This window comes from Malaclemys terrapin, chromosome 4, assembly GCF_027887155.1.
Source record: "Malaclemys terrapin pileata isolate rMalTer1 chromosome 4, rMalTer1.hap1, whole genome shotgun sequence".
Taxonomy (NCBI): Eukaryota; Metazoa; Chordata; order Testudines; family Emydidae; genus Malaclemys; species Malaclemys terrapin.
In genome coordinates, this window is record NC_071508.1 from 113,974,132 (window position 1) to 113,997,014 (window position 22,883).

The 22,883-nt window shown below is 45.8% G+C and overlaps 1 protein-coding gene across 1 annotated transcript in view; it reads left to right on the forward strand.

Annotated features, from left to right (window-relative positions):
• Window positions 1-22,883, forward strand: part of NRXN3 (neurexin 3) — a 1,374,011-nt gene that overhangs the window by 388,483 nt on the left and 962,645 nt on the right. Inside the window, exons 6-7 of the mRNA XM_054027796.1 lie at window positions 1,366-1,804; window positions 6,570-6,953. Of these exons, the coding sequence (XP_053883771.1) occupies window positions 1,366-1,804; window positions 6,570-6,953 (823 nt within the window). The remainder of the gene's footprint in view (window positions 1-1,365; window positions 1,805-6,569; window positions 6,954-22,883) is intronic.

Sequence of the window (22,883 nt, forward strand, 5' to 3'; positions counted from 1 at the left end):
TTACAGAGAGTTGACATTAGAAATAAGGTTTTGGTCTCCACTGTCATATATCCCAATGACACATAGCCAGTCTACAGAAATGACAGAGAGCATGGAGGTTGTAACACAATCATCAAATTCAAGGTTTAGAGATGGCATCATCTAAGGATATATTTTATCTGTAAACTTTTAACAAATAAATTGCGTTCCTCTTTTGGATATTAATTTATTAATATTTGTAAAGAACTTTGAAGTTGCAGAGTGTTATAATTAGGAATATTGTAAGGAAGTGGCCAACATTTATGTGTCACTACTGCCCTCTACTGGATGGAATCAGAACTACTTGATAGTTTTTAAGGGCCTATGACACTATCTTCCATCAAGTGTCTCTTTTAGCTCAAGAGGTAGGGGGTTGTTCTCTTGGAGCAGGAGGATCTGTGCTGTATCTCGAATGCCATTATGAAGCTCCGAGCGGGTACTGCGTGAAGCCTAGTGAAAGCTGTGAAGTCCTAAGTGGGTACAGATTTCTCCTTTTTAAAATTATTCCTGGTTTATCTACTTTAGAATTTTATCAGCCCGCCCCTCCTACTGTTATCCTTTTATGTTTGTTGCAGATTGATCTCCCTGATACCATAAACCAACGTGGCTTTCCTCTGTTTCCTCTGTTATGTCTGTCTGGTTCTGGAAATAGGGGTCTCTAGTTTACTTGAGCTCCCCCTCTGGCTGGATGTCAGCTTCTGGGATAGCAGAACAAAACTGTTGTAAGGTTTTGTGACTGACAGAGTGTTTTAAGATTTCTCGGTGAGAGAAAAATTAGGGCTAGTTTTGTTTGTTTGCTTTTGTGGGGGGAGCTTATGGCTCTTCAGGATCCACGGTACACTCACCAATATTTCCTAGCAACTGTAATGTACATGAAATTTTAGCACTCCCACTCCAGTGTTTAACTGACCTTACTAAAGAAACAGCAGTGGTGGCACAGATTTTCATACAGAGCTTGTGTATGTGAATACTAAGGGTACACCCTGTCGTGTGTTTTATAGTGGGGTCTATATAAATGAAGCATCATGGTTCCAGCCACAGATTGTATATTATGTACTAGATCCTTAATGGCAGCATATCTGTGGTGGGATTGTGGTGCTCCCTGACCTCCAGTAAATGTTCTCTTCTGCTGTTCTGATCCATGGTATTTATAGCGCACAAATTGTTGTTTCCAGGCACCATCCTAGCTCTGTCCTCCCTCTCTGTGACCATGTAAGATTCTCCCAAGGTCTCATCCCCGCTCCCTAAAGCATTTTTGAGTGCTTCTTTCCCATGCCTGGTAGGGATTGGGAGGCATTTGTATTGGTTGCAGAATTGATGTATGGTGTATATCTTTGTCTCGGACAGGTTGTTTATAAGAATAACGACATCCGTCTGGAGCTGTCTCGCTTGGCGAGGATCAGTGACACCAAGATGAAGATCTACGGGGAGGTGAAATTCACATGTGAGAATGTGGCCACGCTGGATCCCATCAGCTTTGAGACGCCAGAGGCCTATATCAGTCTGCCTAAGTGGAATACCAAGCGGATGGGCTCCATTTCCTTCGACTTCCGCACCACTGAGCCCAATGGCCTGATCCTCTTTACCCATGGCAAGCCCCAGGAGAGGAAGGATGCCAGGAGCCAAAAGAACACCAAGGTAGACTTCTTTGCAGTTGAGCTGCTAGATGGGAACCTCTACTTGCTGCTTGATATGGGTTCCGGCACCATCAAGGTGAAAGCCACCCAGAAGAAAGCCAATGATGGAGAATGGTATCATGTGGATATCCAGCGAGATGGCAGATCAGGTAGGAGGATAAAATATTAAATAGGTTCATCTCTCCTCTGGTGGGGGAGCATAAAATCCTGGTCCTTTAAAATTCTTACTCCTAGAAGGGAGTAGCTTTCTTGCAAGAACTCATGTTACTTAAAGAAATTCACCTAGCAGAATAGGAGGCATTTCAGAGGGCCAGCAGTGTATGAAGTGTTCAACGTGAACTTTAGAATAGCCCCACAGAAGAAGCCTTTATAAGCAGCCCTTCAGCATCTTACTCTTTAACTTTCTATTTAATCTGCACCTAGTTCAGTAATCGCGTACATCATCACAGTGGTCACTTTGGTGGGCCAAGCCTTGAGGTCAAGTGTGTAATGAATTTTACTACTTGTTTTTTATTCCAACTAACTCCCATTTACTTCACTGGGAATAAGTGCTGAGTAGAAACTGAGTAAGAACTTCAGGATCTGACCCAATATTATCACCCTCTCCTGGGTCTTTGTAGGGCCTGGGGAGACTAGGTAACACAATTAACATGGAGAAACTTCCAAACGAGTGGAAAATTTGTTGGGACAAGGGAGAGAGAGGTGTTGGCCAATCTCTGCCCTATTCTCTTGTTTCCTTTGATGCTCTTGCAGATCACTGTTGGAATAAGGATTTTTCCTTTATTCCTAGCTAGGCTTTCCCTTTCCAAAGTGTTTCTTAGAGTGAAAGTCCTTCTCTTAGTCTTTCTATATCTGGCTGAGTCCTCTTTGCTGCTTCTCACTTTTAGAATTTCAACTAACAGAATATATTTTTTAATATTATGCCTGTCACCATATTATATAGGCTCCAAAGGTATTTTCTTTGTTTCTGATGTTGTGGAGCAAGCTAACATATACTCATGGTTGTGCTCCAAAATAAATTAGGAAGTGAAATAATCATATCTACAATTTGATCCTTGTGAATATGTGAACAGTTGGGCTTGAACTTCTCCTAGATCATCAGGAGTTGAATGTCTGGCCATATGTTGCTGTAAAGGGAATTTTGCCTACATTTGCAGTTAGGTCTAGGATTTGACCTGAGATCTCCATAATATAGATGTCCTAGATTTGTGCTTCTTGGGGCTTGCAACAGAGTGTTTTCAGCAGAGGGAATATGCTTCCCCTGATTTTTCAAAAGAGCTGACTTTTAGGGACCACTGCACAACCTCTCTCTTTATGCAGGCCTTTGTCTGAAGAGCTGGTCGTTTCTGTGATAGTTTAAAGGAGGTTCTTTGTGTTTGACATTGAGCCCATCTAGGTTGTAATGTATGTAATTTGATTCCATTAGCACCTAGCGACATCGACAGGAGCATTTTACAAATGAAGACATAAATAAATAAATGATTTCTGTAGATTTGCTAGAATCTAATTAACTTGCAAGGATAAACTCAATTAGTAGCATTCATTACTGCCTACAGTTTTGCTTGCTCGCATGGAGCATACCTGGTCCTTGGACAAAGAACTCGCGAGTAAGAAGAAAAAGATGAAAAGGAAAGTCCTGGCTGAAACAGCTTGTTAAAACCCAACTTGAGAGGGACACATTTTGGTGCATTATGATAGCTGAGATTGACATTACCCCTAGAAGAAGTCACCTGAGCTCCCCAGGGAGGCAGATTGCAGGACTGACCTGTTTATTGCTCAGCAGAAAGGCTTATTGATTGCCTGAAACCTGATCAGAGATAACAGACTTCAAATTAAATGTGTTTTGTTGAACAACAGTGAACAGATTTGTTCTTTTCTTTTTTTAACTGAATTTTGTGCTAGTGAAAAGTGCTGGATTGAGAGCCCTACCCTCTGATGTCCTTTCTGAAAAGGTAATAGGAGCACCAGCACTGAGAGTTCCCCCAGGTCACCCTTTAGTGTGCATTGACCCATTGAGGCCCTCGGAGGCCTTTGCTAGGGATGAGAAGGGAATTCAGTCTCCATGGTTTGTTCAGTCCCCGGCTTTTCTGCTGATTGCCAGCAAGGATTCCAGCTAGGTCCTGTGCTTTCTGTGACGTGGACATCTGCCTGTTAGAAACTGGACTGAGAAACAACAGACTCATTTCACATAGGTCATCCAATAACCGTTAGACTTTAATAACTGAAAACTGGGCTAGATTTGATCTGGGCTAGATTTGAGCCATTGAACTGGACATTCTGTGTATCATGCATAAGGTACCCTGTCCTCATTAGAGTCTTTCCTTTCTTCCAGTTCTCCCAAGGAGTTAAAAGCTTTGAGCTCTGCTGAGCTAAGCAGAATCACCTGTAAAGGTCCAAGTTCTTCCTACCACTAGGTACTAGAGTAGGAAGGGGGCTGCTGGGAAGCAGGGCAGTTATCCTGCTCACATAACCTTTGGCATCTCCAGTCCCCTTTGACTCTGCGTGTGCTTCAGTCGGTGCTGACTGCCAACGCAACCAAAACTATATCTTCACTGTACGCTGACAAGAGCTGACAGCTTGGACTTGGAGTCCTAGCATCCGCTCCCGTATCTTGTAACCTTTCTATCCCCAGGGCAGTCTCCTACCGGTAATGTCCATGAAATCTGTCACCATTTCTAGCTGGGAAATGCTGCACATCATTACAAGAGAACATTTTTGGCCAATTCTGAGCTACAGAGCACATGTTATCCCACCCCTGCTGACTCTGAAAGCCTTACTGGCAGACTGGATGTCTGGTCGCATCAGTGTACTGTTTCCCATACTGACTCTGCCTTCACTGGTTGCTGCCTTTTTGGGCCCTCCCACTCGCTTACCCAGGCCCCCAGTTGAGGCCTTTGAGGGGTTAGAAATGAGGCAGAAGAGCCCTTCTGATTTTTGAGGTAGAGGTTTGTTCTGTCTTTCCAGAATCGTAGCTGTTAGAGATGGAAAAGATCTACTAGCTCATCTGGTCCCTTCTCCCTAGGGCCAGTGCTGGATTGGTCCCTCCAGTGGCTTTCCCAGTCTGGTCTTAAAAGTTCCATGTAAGGGATCTTCTGTCACTTTCATGTTCTAGAGCCTAATGCATCTCACAGTCAAGAAGCTTAGCCTATTACTCAGCCTAGATACATACTTCCTTTCTTAATTTCATCCTCTTCTTCCTTGCTTTACACCTTTAGCCTTGGTATTTCCTCTCCTTCCTTGGTGCTTTCACCTTTTCAGTATTTGCAAACTGGGTTATGTCTCCCCCTCTATGGCTGAGTGGCCAAGCGAGAGAGGTTTCATCTGATCTTTTAACCTTTCCCCATAAGTCAGACTCTCCAGTGCCTTGATCATTTCTGTTATCCTTCTCTTGACTCTCTCCATCTTTTTGGTAATACAGTATACTGTCCACAACATGAACACAACCTTCCAAGTACAGTGGCAGCAGAGCCAGATGGAGAGGGACTGTGACCTTGCTGCTCTGTGATATGCTGCCTTTGCATATATAGCCATATAAGGGGGAAATGTCTGTGGTGCTGCAATTTATTTACACAACATGGTTCATCAAACAACCCTAGTTCTCTCTGAGCCTTTAATTTGTAACGCCTCTATTGCCTCAAACACTCTGCTGCCTCTGACATTATCCCTAAGTTGTACAGAACATCACACACATGAAATGCCCTGTTTGCGTTCTGCTCTCTGTTCAAGAAGATGCGTATTACAGCTTAAGGGGGGGAAAGACATACGTATGTGACTGCATTTTCTCGCAGAAAACTCTATTAACCAAACTACCCTGCCCCCTCCTAGGGGCGTAGGATAAAGAATGCAGTGATCTGGAATTAATCTTAAAGCACAGACAGTCCCTTCTGGGGACATAGAGTATCTTAATGACAGGGCAATCACACGTGATGATTTAGAGCTAGATGGAACAAGTTTCTGATTCTTAGTTCAAAGCGGATTGGTGTCCCTATCTCAAAAATAACTGAAGTCCTGAATGAGGAGCAGTGTGGTCTAGTAGACTGCACTGCACTGGCCTGTCAGAGACCTGGGTTCTGCTTTTATCTCTGCCACTGACCCATTGGATGACCTTGTGTTAGTCTCTACACTTCTCTGTTTTCCCCTTCCACCCTTTGTCTGCTTGATTGTAAACTCTTCATGGCAGGCACTGCCTCTTAAAATATGTATGTACAGAGCCTTGCACAATGGGGCTCTCATCTTGCTTGAAGCCTAGAAGCAACTATAATACAAATAATAAGAACTCTCCCTTTTGGAGTTCACCTTCACCTCTCTGTGTCTCCATTTTCCCATCTGCGAAATGGGGACAATGGTACCTTCTTTGTAAAATGCGTTGAGGTCTGTTGCTGAATAGCATCATGTAAGAGCTATGTATTAGTAGTAGTAGTATTTACTTTAATCCTATATAGTCCCAGAGCTTTCTAATTCCATCTGCACTTTATGTGATTTCCTGTCTTGCAGAGTGAATCCCATTGAATAACACTGAAATCCTGGGTTTTTGCTCTTTTTTTAAAAAAAGAAAGACCCTCTCTTCCTGCAAGACAGGAGGAGAATTAAGACCGTGTTATTGAATATGTGTATTATTGTAGCACCTAGAATCCCTAATCAGATTGGGACCACATTGTGCTCTGTGCTGTAGAGGCACACATGAACACACAATCCCTGCCTTGAAGAGTTTAGAGCCTGTGGCTGGGGGGAAGAGGTGGGGAGGGGCAGCATAGGACAAACTTTCTCTGTCTGTGTTGTGTTTTACTGGGGATCTTCAATCTCCTCAACTGAAACCGTCATCTTTAACCTGCATTCAAATACCATAGGAACTGCACTAGACCTGGGCTGTCAGTGGAGCTGTTGCCTGATGTTTCCTTTTCCTTCTTGCCCCAGGTACCATATCAGTGAACAGCAGGCGCACCCCATTCACTGCCAGTGGGGAGAGTGAAATCTTGGACCTGGAAGGGGACATGTACCTAGGTGGGCTACCTGAGAATCGGGCAGGCCTCATCCTCCCCACAGAGCTCTGGACGGCCATGCTGAACTATGGTTATGTAGGCTGCATCCGGGATCTGTTCATCGATGGACGGAGCAAGAACATCCGGCAGCTGGCGGAGGTGCAGAACGCTGCCGGGGTCAAATCCTCCTGCACCCGGCTCAGCACCAAACAGTGCGACAGTTACCCATGTAAGAACAATGCTCTCTGCAAGGATGGCTGGAACCGCTTCATCTGCGACTGCACTGGCACTGGCTACTGGGGCAAAACATGTGAGCGGGGTAAGTCAAGTGTGCTTTGAGATCATGCTTACCAAACTGGGCGTGTGTAGGAGCTCAGCAGGGACAAGACTGTGCTACTCCTGGATTTAAAGTTGGGTTATTCCGATGGTGCCCCCAAGCTCCAAGGACTCTTCTCCTCGCTTTGATGGCTCAGTGGGATCTGAATCTCTCCCACCCAATGGTCCTCACCAACTTGAGTACAAAGGAAACTCCATTCCCATTTAATAGTGCCAGTCCCTACCCAAATTACCAATTACCCCTCACCCTCTGCCCAAAGGACCAGTTAATCTTACTGTCATCTGAGCTGATTATACCCTGGGGAGTGGGGATCCTTCTTCTCAGTTCTGAGGTCTCTTTTCCCCAAGTTCAGTGTCTCTCCCTCTCCGAGTTCTGTCTTTCATCTGTTGGGGCACAAAATGTGGCTGTGTGTGATGAGTTCCAGGTGGTTTGTTGGTAGCAGTCCCAGGTGCAGGCTGGGGTCTGCTGATCCTTTTGCTTTAGCACAGGCTTGGTTGAAAGACAAGGTATCCCTGTCTGTCTCTCTCTCCTTCGTCAGCCTGCACTGATGGCTGAGTTGCTGGTAGAGCCACCCAATGGAGTACTGTAGTGCTGTATTAATTTAGATGGAATAAATGGACCCAGAGAGTTAAAGGTGTTAACATGACTCAGTCACTGTCCAACATTAAGCAATGTTAAACAAGCCTTAGGGTTTGGTATACAGAGACCTCAACCTGCTTTGTACCATGGCAAACACACCATTAAACATCTGTTTAACCTTTTATTAAAGATATACAAAGAAGAGGGGAAGGGATTAAAGTATTTGACATGTAAAGTATCCCTTGTTCCCTTTCACTTTAACTGTAGAGAGTTTTTAGAAGGAAACACCACTTATTTGACAGTCTCTTTGATGGTAATAACTGTTCCTTTGGGGGGAAAGAGAAAAAGATAGTTGAGATGGACTGTTGTTATTACTGTTGTAGGTAAAGTCCGAACCCATTTCTTCAAAGACAAAACAAGACAAACACACACAAGAGGGAAGAAAAAACCTGGCAAAGATAGAAAATGTAGTTTCTGTCACTGGTGTTGACTCTCACTTGTAGCCTCACTGCTGGAAAAACACTGGCCCAGCACATGGTCTTATTAGCCACCCCGAGACCTGGCAAACGTGTAGCACTGTCGGACTGTTTAGGACAGTGCATTTAGCTGCCTCTTTCTGGTCACAGGCTTACAGCAGTGATGCAGAAAATACAGTCTTGGCTGGCCAAGCCAGACTCTAATTAGACAAAAAGAAGAACAGGAGTACTTGTGGCACCTTAGAGACTAACAAATTTATTAGAGCATAAGCTTTCGTGGACTACAGCCCACTTCTTCGGATGCATATAGATCCATTCTATATGCATCCGAAGAAGTGGGCTGTAGTCCACGAAAGCTTATGCTCTAATAAATTTGTTAGTCTCTAAGGCTTGGTCTACACTACCCCCCTAATTCGAACTAAGGTACGCAACTTCAGCTACGTGAATAACGTAGCTGAAGTCGAAGTACCTTAGTTCGAACTTACCTTGGTCCACACTCGGCAGGCAGGCTCCCCCGTCGACTCCGCGGTACTCCTCTCGCCGAGCTGGAGTACCGCAGTCGACGGCAAGCACTTCCGGGTTCGACTTATCGCGTCCAGACTAGACGCGATAAGTCGAACCCAGAACTTCGATTTCCAGCCGTCGAACTAGCTGGTAAGTGTAGCCAAGGCCTAAGGTGCCACAAGTACCCCTGTTCTTCTTTTTGCAGATACAGACTAACACGGCTGTTACTCTGAAACCTCTAATTAGACAGAATGCAAAAGAAAAGGGATAGGAAAGAGAAGAAATATGGTAGTGAAGGGAAAGGACACAGGACAGAAGTGGGAGAGAAAAAGTCTCTCATCCCAGGTGGTGGTTGAGATTCAGCTGAAGCTGTTGGAGGTAGCAATGTCATCTGGGTACCTTTCTCTGGTCTGGTCTGGTCTGGTCAGGACATCTCTCAGGATTAGATGAAGTAAGTCTGGACTCCCAGGAGATGGTGAGGGTGGCGGCCATGATGGTGAAGCTTCTCCTTCCCCTTCTCTGATCTTCCTGTGAGCCAGCATTGTGCTTGCTTCCATCCCTCCACCAATTTCCATTTTAAAGTCTCTCTGATGTTAAGGACCCCAAAAAGGAGTAAGGGGGAAATAGCTCATTCCCTCATTATTTTGTCCACTACTTAGACCTAATTTTTGATACACCAATTTTGGTTGATTGATTTCTGGTCCCTCATTTTTCTTGTTTACCAGACATGATCTCAACACAGTCCTTGAATTGTATCAGTAGGCCTTTTTGTTTGGACTAATTCAGCCCTGCCTCCCTGTTGCACCTTTTCCTACCAACATTTGTTGTCATAGGTTATTGAGACACTTAATAAACTTTCTTACAGTTCTGCAGGTAACCTCACAATTAGGGTAAATTTTTAGGCCCAGTTATCACAACACTAGTGTATAGACCATGAAAGTTTATGCCCAAATACATTTGTTAGTCTCCAAGGTGCCACAAGTACTCCTCGTTCTTTTTGCTGATACAGATTAACATGGCTACCACTCTGAAACTGGTGACAAGGTGCCTCCAAACTCACCTGTGCCAAGGGCAAATCTGTAGGAGATAGTCAGTAATTTCTCAAGTACAACGAATGTCACTGCACCTTTTTCTCATTGTTGCTAGTTCTGTCTGATCATTTTAAGGCGTCTGATTGGGGATATATGAGGCACAATTATTGCCAGTGCAGGCAGCCAAGAGACATCCATTCTAGGCCAAATGAGACAGAGCTTAGCAAATAAAAGACATTTGATCTATACACTGTTCAAATCCCAGACGGTTCCATTAATTGTTTTTGCCCCTGTATTGTGCCCGGTGCCGTGCTCAGAATAAGCTGACCGAGTGAAAAAAAAAATTGATGGCAGTAGGCCCACTTAACAAAGAAAATGGAACTTCCCTTTGGTGATGTTACTTTTTATTGAGATCAATTTCTCAGTAATATTTGGCTATTAGGATTGGAGTGTGGCTGAAATGCACTTGCTGAGACACAGCAATGGATTGTTGGCAGAATCGTAGGGCTTTCGTCCGTTTTTGCCCTCCTGGTCTCCCCCACTTCGTAGCACAGTCTAGTGATTGGACCACATGTCTGGGGATCAGGACTTTGGGTTCTGTTCCCAGCACAATGATGGATGTCCTGTGTGACCTTGGGAAAGTCACTCCCCTCGCTGTGCCTTAATTTTCCTATCTTTGTTGGAGATAATAATACTGAATCACCTGCAGTGCAGGTTGTGGGGATGAATTAGATACTGTGTGTAAAGCACTGTACAGTCCTGCGGCTTTGCAATTCACCTCTGCAGGAGGGGAAGGATTTTTTTTAATAGGAACTCACTGTAGATCAGGGATCTCAAACTCAAATCACCATGAGGGCCACATGAGGACTAGTACATTGGCCCGAGGGCCGCATCATTGACACCTTTTCATACAAAGATACTAAAGCGCCCCGCCCTGCCCCAGCCCCGCTCCCATTCCACCCCTTCCATGAGGCCTGCCCCACCATGCCTCTTCCCACCCCTTCCCCGCCCCCATTCCAACCCCTTTCCCAAAGTCCCCGCCCCTGCCCCGACTTTTCTCCGCCTCCTCCCCTGAGCACGCAGCTCCCCGCTCCTCCCCCTCCCTCCTGGAAAACGCTAAGCACTGCCAAACAGCTGTTTGGCAGCAGGAAGCGCCTGGAGGTAGGCAGAGGAGCAGGGATGCAGCGTGCTGGGGAGGAAGGGAGGCAGGGAGTGAGGGGAGCTTGGCGGCCACAGGAAATAACTCCGGGGGAAGGCGGGGGGAGCTTGGAGGCTGCAGGAAATAACTCCGGGGGGACAGGGAGCTTGGCGGGCCGCAGCAAATAACTCCATGGGACGCATGCGTGTTTGAGACCCCTGCTGTAGATCAATAGAATTCTCCCTGCAGGGCAGTTGGGATTTTTAGGCTTTAGACATGCAAGATTTATTCTTAATGGTACAGCTTCCAAGGCCAGCACTACACAGTTTGGTGCCCAGTCTCACCCTGGCTACTGCTGGTGTTCCTAGTGCTGCATGTGTGCCCTTAAAGGAACAGGTGTCTCAAAGTCACCCTGTTTGGCTGGACCCCTAAAAATTCAGCACCCTAGGCAGTCATGTATATCATCTATGCGTAATGTCTGTCCTGAAGCTTCCCCCATACACTTTACCAGGTTAGATGACTGCAGAAGTGGGTTTTCTGAACAGGAGTTTGAGAATTCTCCTGACCCACCTACTTCCGAGTGCATGCTGCCATTTTGAGTGGTGCTGCGTCAGGGAAGCACCACACCATAAATTCATTGCTTCCTTGTTGTGGTAGGATCAAACTCTGACTTTCTGCTTGTCCTTACTTTTTATTTGTGGCAATGTGTTATACCCTGGAGTGATCAACACTGTGACAAAACTCGCAGGACATTCCTGATTCCCACAAGTCCCTGTCATCAGCTTGCAGGAGTCAGAATCCAGAGCTACCTGTAGGCATCAAATCTATAGTTGGGTGAAATGTGTGTAATGACATCCAGAGCCAGGCAAATTTGGGCCAGCGTCAGAGTGGTCTGAGAGGGTAAATGAATGAATGCATGTGTAGTGCTGTGGAAACATGAAGTTCTCAGTAATACTGTTGATTGTATCTCCTAGAGGCTCTTAAGGGTCATAAATCTTTTGGTGAGCGTGGGGCTGGGGATAAGTTGCAGAAATGTTAGCTGCGGGGGACCAGAAGTCTGGAAATGCAGTAATGGTATAAATGGAAACAGTGCAGGCCATGTTGGTTTCAACCCCAAATCAGACAGAAGTTGTCTGTTTCAACTGAGTTTTACTTTGCAGCTCAAGGTGAAGCTCAAGGGAAGGGATCGCACAGGGACTGGAACTGAAAAACTGTTCACACAACAAAGCCCTGCAGGCTGAATCATGTTGTGATGACTCCACGTTATCTGTATCATGAGGTCACATCACAGCTTCATCACATACTGACACAACTGTTTGATCTCAGGACGTAGCATCATGACGCAATGATTTTGCCTGCATGACAAACAGAAATAGAACTGCCAATACATGACTAACTTTTATGCCCTGACACCCAAAGGTGACTGTAAATCCAGCTGTCAGTTGGCCTGTGGCTCAGGCACCATGGAGGGCAATGTTGCTACCCTCCCTACTGAGCACAGGAACTGGGGAGCTGCCTCAGGGTTGGGGTGAACAGGATATATAGGACAGCAAAGGCAAAATGTAGCCAGGGCAGGACTGGGCTTTAAATAAATGACTAGCGTCAACTGCTGGCAGTGGATGGCAGAATTTGAAACATGCGCTTGGGAAGAACAGCCTGACTCGCTTTAGTCAGTCTTTAGTCCTGGGGAGAGGGAAGGGAGTGTAACAATATTCAGTTGGCTTCACTGCTGCAGGGAGTTGAAAATTAGACAAAAGCACTTTTAGGCCCAAAGTGCCACAGCTGTTGAAGGTAAAGAAAGATCCTCCAGGGATAGGCGCTGGGATCGTATAGAGGAGTTAGACTTAGAAATGACAAAGACCTATTCTGTTCTAGTGTGTCTGTCATCCAGGACAGGATACCCCTGTGTTCAGCAACTCCAGTAAAGAGTATGGGGTAAAGGCTGATGGCTAGATTGGGTTAGTCCCTATAATATATATTGTTCCACATGCAATATGCTGGTGAACTAGCCAAATTAAAACATAAGAGTCCTGTCTGAGGACCAAATCCTGAAGGTTTTTCACAGGTAAAACTTCTATCAGAATCATTTGTCGCTGAAACCGCTCAGTTTTACTTGAGGACCTCAGAGTAAATTGGGTCAAGATAAAGCAGTTTGGATAAACAAGAACCAACCTCAGCCTTCATGTTGAACTTGAACTGTCTGACGTCTGAGATCATGTTTCAATGTGGGTCTTCGGTGTGATTGATTTTAGTTAAGGTCTCACATATCTGAGTTTTCTGTTTTCCATCAGAAATATCAAAACACCCAGGGAAAGACTGCACTTGTGATATTCTCAAACTAGCCCAAACCACTGGGTAGAGTAGTCCTGGAAATCATGTGCAAGAAGGACTGTTCTCATGAGTCCTGTGGAGTGAAGGGATTGCAATAAGCATTTAAACTTTTGGATGAATCTCTGAACCTTTAGAGATTCAGCAGTCATTAGCAGAGAGGACGGAAAGCCCAATAGTTAGAGTACTAGCTTAGGCAGTGGGAGCATTGGTTCAATTCCTCCTCCACCAACAAAAACCTATGACCCTGGGCAAGACACTTAGTCTGTGCCTCACATCCCCATTTGTTAAGTGGGGATAATAGCACGTCTCCACCTCACAGGGGTGTTGTGAGGATAAATCTATTAAAGTTAGCTAGATACTCAGATACTGTGGGGGTCATGTAAGTAAGTACCTCCCACCTGAGCTTGGATAACCTCTATTAGGTACTAATTAATCATTAATTGGTTACCTAGGGTACCCAGTTACTTCATAAGGACTGGCAGACTAGGCTCTGACTCCTCAGAAAGGGGCCGTTGCCCTGTGACACTACTCAATTCCTGGTTGAGGCAGAGTCACAAAGGGGTGCTCAGTTGGTTTATCAACGTGATAACATGCCTCTTGATGCTAGGTGAATTTCTGTTGTGATGAAATATGCTTTATGTACTGTAGGAGCTGGAGGCATCTGCCCCTGCTCTGGAGAAGGAGGCAGACTGGAGTTTGACAGTGCCACACAGCTCAGTTACCACAATGAGGAGAGTAGCATAAACACCTAGATACACAGAAACTAGAACTGTAGCTACTTTGCTGTGGGCCCATCGCAAAAGGAAGGATCCTGTGAGGTGCTGAATGCCACTTTCAAGGTGCTGAGCACTCCTAAATTCCCTTGACTTGCAGGATTGGGACCCTCAGAACAGCCTTACAGTTTCTAAGACACAGTAACAAAAGAGGAGGTTCCTATTGCCCCCGGAGGGGGCTGGCTTTATCCTTAGCATGAGGTTACTGAGAGCTGGTATTCAGTGTTGCGAATCCAGTGCTCAGCATGCCTTGGGCGTGTTGCTGTACCTACAAGTCAGCTTCAAAATCATGTTTATACAGAGTGAATGCATGCAAATAAAGAGAGGAGGGAGGGAAAGAGCAAGGGGTGCAAAGGATACAGGAATTCCTAATCGGAACAAGACTTTGAGTGGAGTGTTGTGCGTGCAGCTGGGGGAGGTGTGTGGCCACCAGAGCTCTGCTCCACCCTATTTGGAGCTGCAGAGAGTATATACAGCCAAAGGCAGGATTTAGTGAAGCCAAACAGACTAGTCGAGGGAAAGACTATTTCTGATCTCCATGAGAGGAAGAGCAGATGTCAGGAGTGAGGTGGGGATTTTGGTGATGCAAGGCTGGTCACTAAGCACGGTGAACATCCAAGGTTTGGGCCAGAGCTCTCTAGGTTTTGGGGTCTCAGGACAGGGCAGTAGTGGAAAATGTACCCCTGGGTAACCTCTGGTCTTTTTGATATCCATATGCTCAAGGGGCAGTGGTAGCACCAGGTTCTAGTGTAGCTTCTCTCTCTCTTTCTCTCTCTCAGCAGTTGGTTCCAAACACTTTTGTCCTGACACAGTGTCAGGCCAGCTTGTGGAACTGTTTCTCCTGCATGACATCAGAGCAGACTCCGCTAAAACTGACTCAAGGAACTCCTCAGATTAAAAGGATAGCATATTTCCTCCCATTCCATGTGAAATGGCTTTTTACCCCCAACCCCAAATGTCTGTCACAGCCGAAAGAGTAAAAGTCCTAAGGGAAGCCCTGTGTGGAATAGGTGGATGGGCTGGAGCAAACATACCAGTGAGTGGAAGAGGAGAGGTGATGCGGGACGGGTGGGGCGGGTGCAGTTGGAAGAGGAGGAGGGTTGGTACGGGATGGACTGGCGCAAACACACTAAAACTTCTTTCCTTTGCTGTGTCATTCAGTTTCTAATTTGTTAAGAGTTTGACATCAGTTGCAACACTAGGTGAACACAATTTTTATATTAGCTGGGCTGAGAATGCGCTAGGGATGGAGGCAGAGATCTATCTTATGGAGGATGAGGCGCTTCTCCGTTCTGATGAGAGAGCACCTTTCTCAGCCTTCAAACTTTTCTAAAAACAAAACCCTGGCATTAGAGAAGAGCTGGGAATGTGCATTGTATTCAGATTAGCCAAATTCTCTGGCTGCAGTAAAAATGCCACCAGCTCAGAGCAGTGCAACCCATTACTGTTGTCACCCAGAAAGCTCTTTGTATTCCTTTCCTCCCACCTACACCCATTGAGGGGCATAATGTAGAACAAAATCCCAAAATCAGAATAATAGAGCCAGCAGGTGACAATGAGGAGGCGGGATTCATCTCTTTGTCCTTTTGGCTTAGACAACACTTTCTGACTTAATTCTCTTGATTGGGCATTTCTTCTCTGATAAATGTACACTAATCAGATGAAAGCCTTCAGGCTTATGCGACACCAATATCAATTTAGGACTGAAATAAGGGGCATTGAGATTTGGATTGTAATCCTTTGATATCAATTGGTAAGCACTGGCATAGGTGTACTCAGAGTCCATCATTCCAGGTGGACTCAGAAATCCTGTTCCAGCTCTTCTCCTCCTCCCCGGAGCTGAACCCAAAGTGTGTTCCACATGAACATAGAAATCCAGTTCTAGTTCTTCTCCCTCCCAGAGCTGCACCCAGGGTCCATTCCAGGTGGGCCTCCAGTTCCAGTTCTCCTCCCTGGGATTGCACGCAGAGTCTTTTCCTGTTTCGCTTTGCTCATGACTTGGTGATTAGCCCCGGGACAACCAATGGTTCATTACCTGCATGTCTGCGTGCTGCTTGCAAATGGCAGTACACCTGCTGCTGGTTATGCTGATGTTAAACATAGGGCTACAGCTTCCGCTTTATTATCTTTATTGCAACATTTCCGAAAAGCAGTTTAATGACAACGCACATCTGCCCATTATGTATGCAATAAACTGAAATGCTGTAAAATTACAGGTAATAAGAAGTGCAAGAAAATCACTTACTACGTGGAGTAAGTATTGCAGCCCTCGCTCTGTCTCCAGCACAGCTAGAAGGAGGGATCTTTTTTCAGTGCTGGTTGACTCAACACACATTTTGAGGTTTGTTTGGGAAAAACTTCAAATGTTTCAATGATTATGTAGACTGTCCAAACCTCTTGGGTTTGCAGATTTGGGCTGAAATCTTCTGAGAACAGGTTTTCTCATCAGATTTCTGTTAGGGTTGGCTTCCAGAAGTGCTGGCGATACCGTGAGAACAGTTTTTTTAGTGCTTTTAATCTCAGCTGAAGCCTAGATGTACAAAGATATGAGGAAAGTTAAAATAACAGAGTGTGTGTGTGTGGTAGAATCATAAATGTCAGATACTGAAAAGTCTTCGTTAGAATCATAGAATATCAGGGTTGGAAGGGACCTCAAGAGGTCATCTAGTCCAACCCCCTGCTCAAAGCAGGACCAATTCCCAACTAAATCATCCCAGCCAGGGCTTTGTCAAGCCGGACCTTAAAAACCTCCAAGGAAGGAGACTCCACCACCTCCCTAGGTAACGCATTCCAGTGCTTCACCACCCTCCTACTGAAATAGTGTTTCCTAATATCCAACCTGGACCTCCCCCACTGCAACTTGAGACTATTGCTCCTTGTTCTGTCATCTGCCACCACTGAGAACAGCCGAGCTCCATCCTCTTTGGAACCCCCCTTCAGGTAGTTGAAGGCTGCTATCAAATCCCCCCTCATTCTTCTCTTCTGGAGACTAAACAATCCCAGTTCCCTCAGCCTCTCCTCATAAGTCATGTGCTCCAGCCCCCTAATCATTTTTGTTGCCCTCCACTGGACTCCTTCCAATTTTTCCACATCCTTCTTGTAGTGTGGGGCCCAAAACTGGACATAGTATTCCAGATGAGGCCTCACCAATGTCGAATAAAGGGGAACGATCACGTTCCTCGATCTGCTGGCAATGCCCCTACTTATACAGCTCAAAATGCCGTTAGCCTTCTTGGCAACAAGAGCACAATGTTGACTCATATCCAGCTTCTCGTCCACTGTGGCCCCTAGGTCTTTTTCTGCAGAACTGCTACCTAGCCATTCGGTCCCTAGTCTGTAGCAGTGCATGGGATTCTTCCGTCCTAAGTGCAGGAGTCTGCACGTGTTCTTGTTGAACCTCATCAGGTTTTTTTTGGCCCAATCCTCTAATTTGTCTAGGTCCCTCTGTATCCAATCCCTACCCTCTAGTGTATCTACCACGCCTCCTAGTTTAGTGTCATCTGCAAACTTGCTGAGAGTGCAGTCCACACCATCCTCCAGATCATTAATAAAGATATTAAACAAAACCGTCCCCATGACCAACCCTTGGGGCACTCCGCTTGAAACCGGCTGCCAACTAGACATGGAGCCACTGATCACTACCCGTTGAGCCCGACGATCTAGCCAGCTTTCTATCCACCTTACAGTCCATTCATCCGGCCCATACTTCTTTAACTTGGCGGCAAGAATACTGTGGGAGACGGTATCAAAAGCTTTGCTAAAGTCAAGGAATAACACATCCACTGCTTTCCCTCATCCACAGAGCCAGTTATCTCATCATAGAAGGCAAGTAGGTTAGTCAGGCACGACTTCCCCTTGGTGAATCCATGCTGACTGTTCCTGATCACTTTCCTCTCCTCTAAGTGTTTCATAATTGATTCCTTGAGGACCTGCTCCATGATTTTTCCAGGGACTGAGGTGAGGCTGACTGGCCTGTAGTTCCCCGGATCCTCCTCCTTCCCTTTTTTAAAGATGGGCACTACATTAGCCTTTTTCCAGTCATCTGGGACCTCCCCCGATCGCCATGAGTTTTCAAAAATAATGGCTAATGACTCTGCAATCTCATCTGCCAACTCCTTTAGCACCCTCGGATGCAGCACATCCAGCCCCATGGACTTGTGCACGTCCAGTTTTTCTAAATAGTCCCGAATCACTTCTTTCTCCACAGAGGGCTGGTCACCTTCTCCCCGTATTGTGCTGCCCAGTGCAGCAGTCTGGGAGCTGTCCTTGTTCGTGAAGACAGAGGCAAAAAAAGCATTGAGTACATTAGCTTTTTCCACATCCTCGGTCACTAGGTTGCCTCCCTCATTCAGTAAGGGGCCCACACTTTCCTTGACTTTCTTCTTCTTGCTAACATACCTGAAGAAACCCTTCTTGTTACTCTTAACATCTCTTGCTAACTGCAACTCCCAGTGTGATTTGGCCTTCCTGATTTCACTCCTGCATGCCTGAGCAATATTTTTATACTCCTCCCTGGTCATTTGTCCAGTCTTCCATTCTTGTAAGCTTCTTTTTTGTGTTTAAGATCAGCAAGGATTTCACTGTTTAGCCAAGCTGGTCGCCTGCCATATTTACTATTCTTTCTACACATCGGGATGGTTTGTTCCTGCAACCGCAATAAGGATTCTTTAAAATACAGCCAGCTCTCCTGGACCCCTTTGCCCTTCATGTTATTCTCCCAGGGGATCCTGCCCATCTGTTCCCTGAGGGAGTCAAAGTCTGCTTTTTTGAAGTCCAGAGTCCATATTCTGCTGCTCTCCTTTCTTCCTTGAGTCAGGATCCTGAACTTGACCATCTCATGGTCCCTGCCTCCCAGGTTCCCATCCACTTTTGCTTCCCCTACTAATTCTTCCCTGTTTGTGAGCAGCAGGTCAAGAAAAGCTCTGCCCCTAGTTGGTTCCACCAGCACTTGCACCAGGAAATTGTCCCCTACACTTTCCAAAAACTTCCTGGATTGTCTGTGCACCGCTGTATTGCTCTCCCAGCAGATATCAGGGTGATTAAAGTCTCCCATGGGCCCGTTAGGTCATGCCGCTGCTAATGCAGGGTAGGTCCCTACAAGACGCCTTAACTAAACTTCTCCAAATGTGATAAAAATGTTCACTTTGAGTGTTGAGAGAAGATTCAGGTCAGTTCTTTTCACCCACGCTGGTTTGTCCACCCCTAATAGCTAAGGTTGCATTCATTATTAGCTAAGGGTCCTTGGCTTTTGCAAGGGCAATTGGATGAAAGGGATTTCATTTGCCTTTCCTGGTTACTCTCATAATTTTTCTTCACCATCTTCTTAAATCTGTGTGTAATACACTAGTAGTACATGTGATTATGTCCCTCTAGTGGCTGGTCCAAGCAACCAATAACATTTTGCTACTGACAGCAAAAGGAGTCCTTTAGCTTAAGCCTGTGGTTTTGGTGCATAGGGTCTTGTGTTCTATCCCTGCTGACGACTGTGGTGCCTGTCTGTATGTGGCCATAACTTGTTACTAATATAATGGCTTCCTGTCTTCTACTATATAAAGTTCAAGGCTCTCCTCTCTGTTGGCCTACTTGTATTTCAGCCTTGAGATTCCATCCTAGTCCTTGAGCTCTGCTCAAGCCCTACTCCTGACTGCTACCTTTGTCTCCTTTGTCCATTCCCACTCCATGATATCTTTCTTGCTACCTGTGGCAGCTTTCCTGCTAATGTATAAGCAGCCCCCTAGCTCGTCTGCCTCTCTGATGTGCTGCATCCAGCTCCTGAAAGCACAGTTCAGACAATGTGTGAGTTTTGAAGGGAATGGAAACAAAGTGGGGAAACTGAGGCCAATGAATTCCCAGGGCTCCATAATCACACTGAGGTTACCCTCCTCCCCCCCACCAAAATGGTATGAGTCTGTAGCCTACATAAATCCATGTACCCAGCCAAAGGACATTCAGGTTGTCTGCTGTTTCCAAGACAAGTTAATGCAATTGTTGCCCTGCAACCCCTTTGATGTTTTTCCCTGTGGAAAGAGTGTGTACAGCTAATTCCCATGGCTGGGCTGATTACATCTTTTTGGGGGAAATCATTTCATTGTCATTAGGATGATGAACTTTCACAACTAGGTGTCTCATTGATGTGACTGTCCCCAACAACATCTGCTGAGAAAATCTAAGACTGTATGAAATTCAGATGAATTTCCTTCTATGTTTTATTAGAGAAAGTCTGAGATGGTTATGATTTCTCTCTCTCTCCTCCTGGGTCTCTCATCTCCCTCCCCATCACACACCTTGGTATTTAAAAGTGATATTTTATACAGCTGAATTCCTGTCTTGAGAACCGGATGGGGAAAATCTTTATCTTTATCTCAGCTGGATGCGTTTATCTGCACTACATAGAAGAAAATAATACCTTCCATGTTTCCCATCTGTCTCCAAGCCTCTCTCCTGAGGGCTTTGTTTCTGGGCATGGTACTGCTCAGTAGATAATATCTAGTCATGATGAAAGTCTTTTCAATCCAAATATCCATCCAGAAGCTGCCTGCCTGTGAGTACATGATTGTCACCAGGCTCCCCTATTGTGGATTCCCAGTATAAGGATCTGGATAATCCCAGACTGCATCAGACCTGTACTACTGTCAACTCCTGACCAGAGAGCATAACAGAGGTGGGAGACATTACATGGGGTCAGGGGGAGAGAGAGCTGGGATTGGTGCTTTCTGATGTCTTCCTCATTTGTCCTTAGAAGACTCTGCTGCTTTTGACCCAACAGTGGAATACTGTATTTATTTACTTATTGATTTATAAATGGCAGCCAAGACCTAAGCAACTGGATGCTTCTCATTAATACAAACCCCACAAAATGTAGATCTAAAAAGACCATATAAAACTCACCATATCCTGCCACTCAAATGGCCTGGAGATCAGTGAAGAATTTAGGTTAGCTGATATGTCTTTGTGCTGAAGCACACTGCACTGGGGCTCTTGTGGGACCTACAGAGGGGATAGGTACCAGCGGTGTGCGCTATATGCTGAGAACACACTACTACTGTTCACAGAGACATTAGCACTAGGAACCACAAGAGATGGTGACCCAGTGCTCACAACTCCCATAGTGGGACAACCCTTCCATAACTGGGCCCCAAGCCATGTCTGGTTTTATAGATTATAACCAACTCCTTGATTGGCATTGGAAGTGTGTATGTGCTCATAATGGCTCAGCTCACTTAAGAGCCATTCAGCACTAGCTGAAGAATGACACATTGTGGTAACCTGTCTTCGTGGTTACTTAGACTTGGATCAACTGTGGTGATAAAGGTGACCTGACACAGCTGAAAGTTCCCATGAACAGAAGGGAACTGGAGTTCTCTGTGTGGGTAGAAGCAGATGAACAAGCCCTCATTGTTAGCAGAAAGTATTCAGGGTTCTGTGTATGGAAACCTGCAGGGATGTGGGATCCAGGGTGGGGCAGGTTAGTCTGAACATGGAACATCTCTGTGTTGTTCTGCCGTGTGCCCGAGAGAGCCCTTATGGAGCTTGGTACGAGAGACTTCCCACTCTGTAGGATGTCTGGGGTCTCATCTCACTTAATGGCTGGTCCCTATTCTGGCTGCCGCATGCCCCTTTCCTTCTCTTGTACTGGAGTCAGGCCAGATGCAGTTTTTGCTAAGGCAAGCAGCTGCCCCTGGCATAGATGAAGTGGAATGGTTTGATGGAAAGATGGCTGTGAAAAAGTAGATTCATTTGTCATGAAAAACTATTTCCTCCCAATATTTAAAATAACATCTCCCAGGACAATTGGTTATCTGTGAAATGAGGTCTCTCTGTCTCGGGTTCACCCAGTCCAAGCCTTTGAGCTGACAGGCAGACACTGCCCCAACACTCTCATTCTCTTCCACCTTTTTTCTTTTCTATTCATCTCCAGGGAAGAGAAATGATTTGGCACTAATGACTCTCCCGTAATTGACTCTCTCTCCCCATATGGTGACAGGCAGTCACCTCTTAGACTTTTTGATTGATGGGCCGAAGCTATTATCTGATATGGAAAGTGGGTGCAAAAGCACAGCCACTGCCATTTGCTTGGAAAGGCCATGCTTGGTGGTGTGTATTGGCTTCCTCAGACCTCTTTGCTTTGCTTAATTCTCCTCTTGTATAGCGGTAAGCGACAAATCACTTCATGTGTACGTGTGGGGTCCAAAGCAACACAAATGGAAATTTCAGGGTGCTGAGTCCCCCACTCTCAGGTAACCAGAGTCCAACATGTGCTTCTTCCAAGGGAAGGAATGGATAGGAAGCAGTCCAACCCATCATGTTACAGATATTTATTTTAATCTTGTTTAGTGGCCTTTTTACTGCCATCTACATTTCTTTGTCACATAACCCAGACTGGGAAGTTGGGCCTGGGAGGGAGGGAGGGGAGGTGCCCACAGGAAGACCTGTACCTTAAGTGGTCTCTTATGTGAACAAGTTTCAGAGCCACTCTATGCTATAGTGTAACTCTAGGTGGTGTACGTGTGAATAAGTGAAACCTGAAATCGGTCACGCTAACACAAAGGTCACCCTGATGAAAAGAGAGACAGCACTAGGGAGGATGCCTGAGTAAAGAAGATTGATTATAAGTGCTGCTAGCTTCATAGTGCTTCCTCTCTTTATTGTCAAGCAGGTGTTCACTTTCTGAAGCCCTGACCTTTAAGTGCAGGACCTCTTGGGGTCAGACTAGATTGGGCCATTGGCCTCATTTAGCATGTTGTTTTGAGTGACTGTGGTATTCTTGTCAAGTATCAGGGGATAACCATGTTAGTCTGTATCCACAAAAACAATAAGGAGTCCGGTGGCACCTTAAAGACTAAGGCCTTGGCTACACTGGCGCTGTACAGCGCTGCAACTTGCTGCGCTCAGGGGTGTGAAAACGCTCCCCTCCCCCGAGCGCAGTGAGTGCAGTGCCGTAAAGCGCCAGTGTAATCAGCGCCTGCAGCGCTGCACGCTCGCTCGCAGCGCTGCAAGCTATTCCCCTCGGAGAGGTGGAGTACTTGCAGCGCTGCGAGCTATTCCCCTCGGAGAGGTGGAGTGCTCGCAGCGCTGCAAGC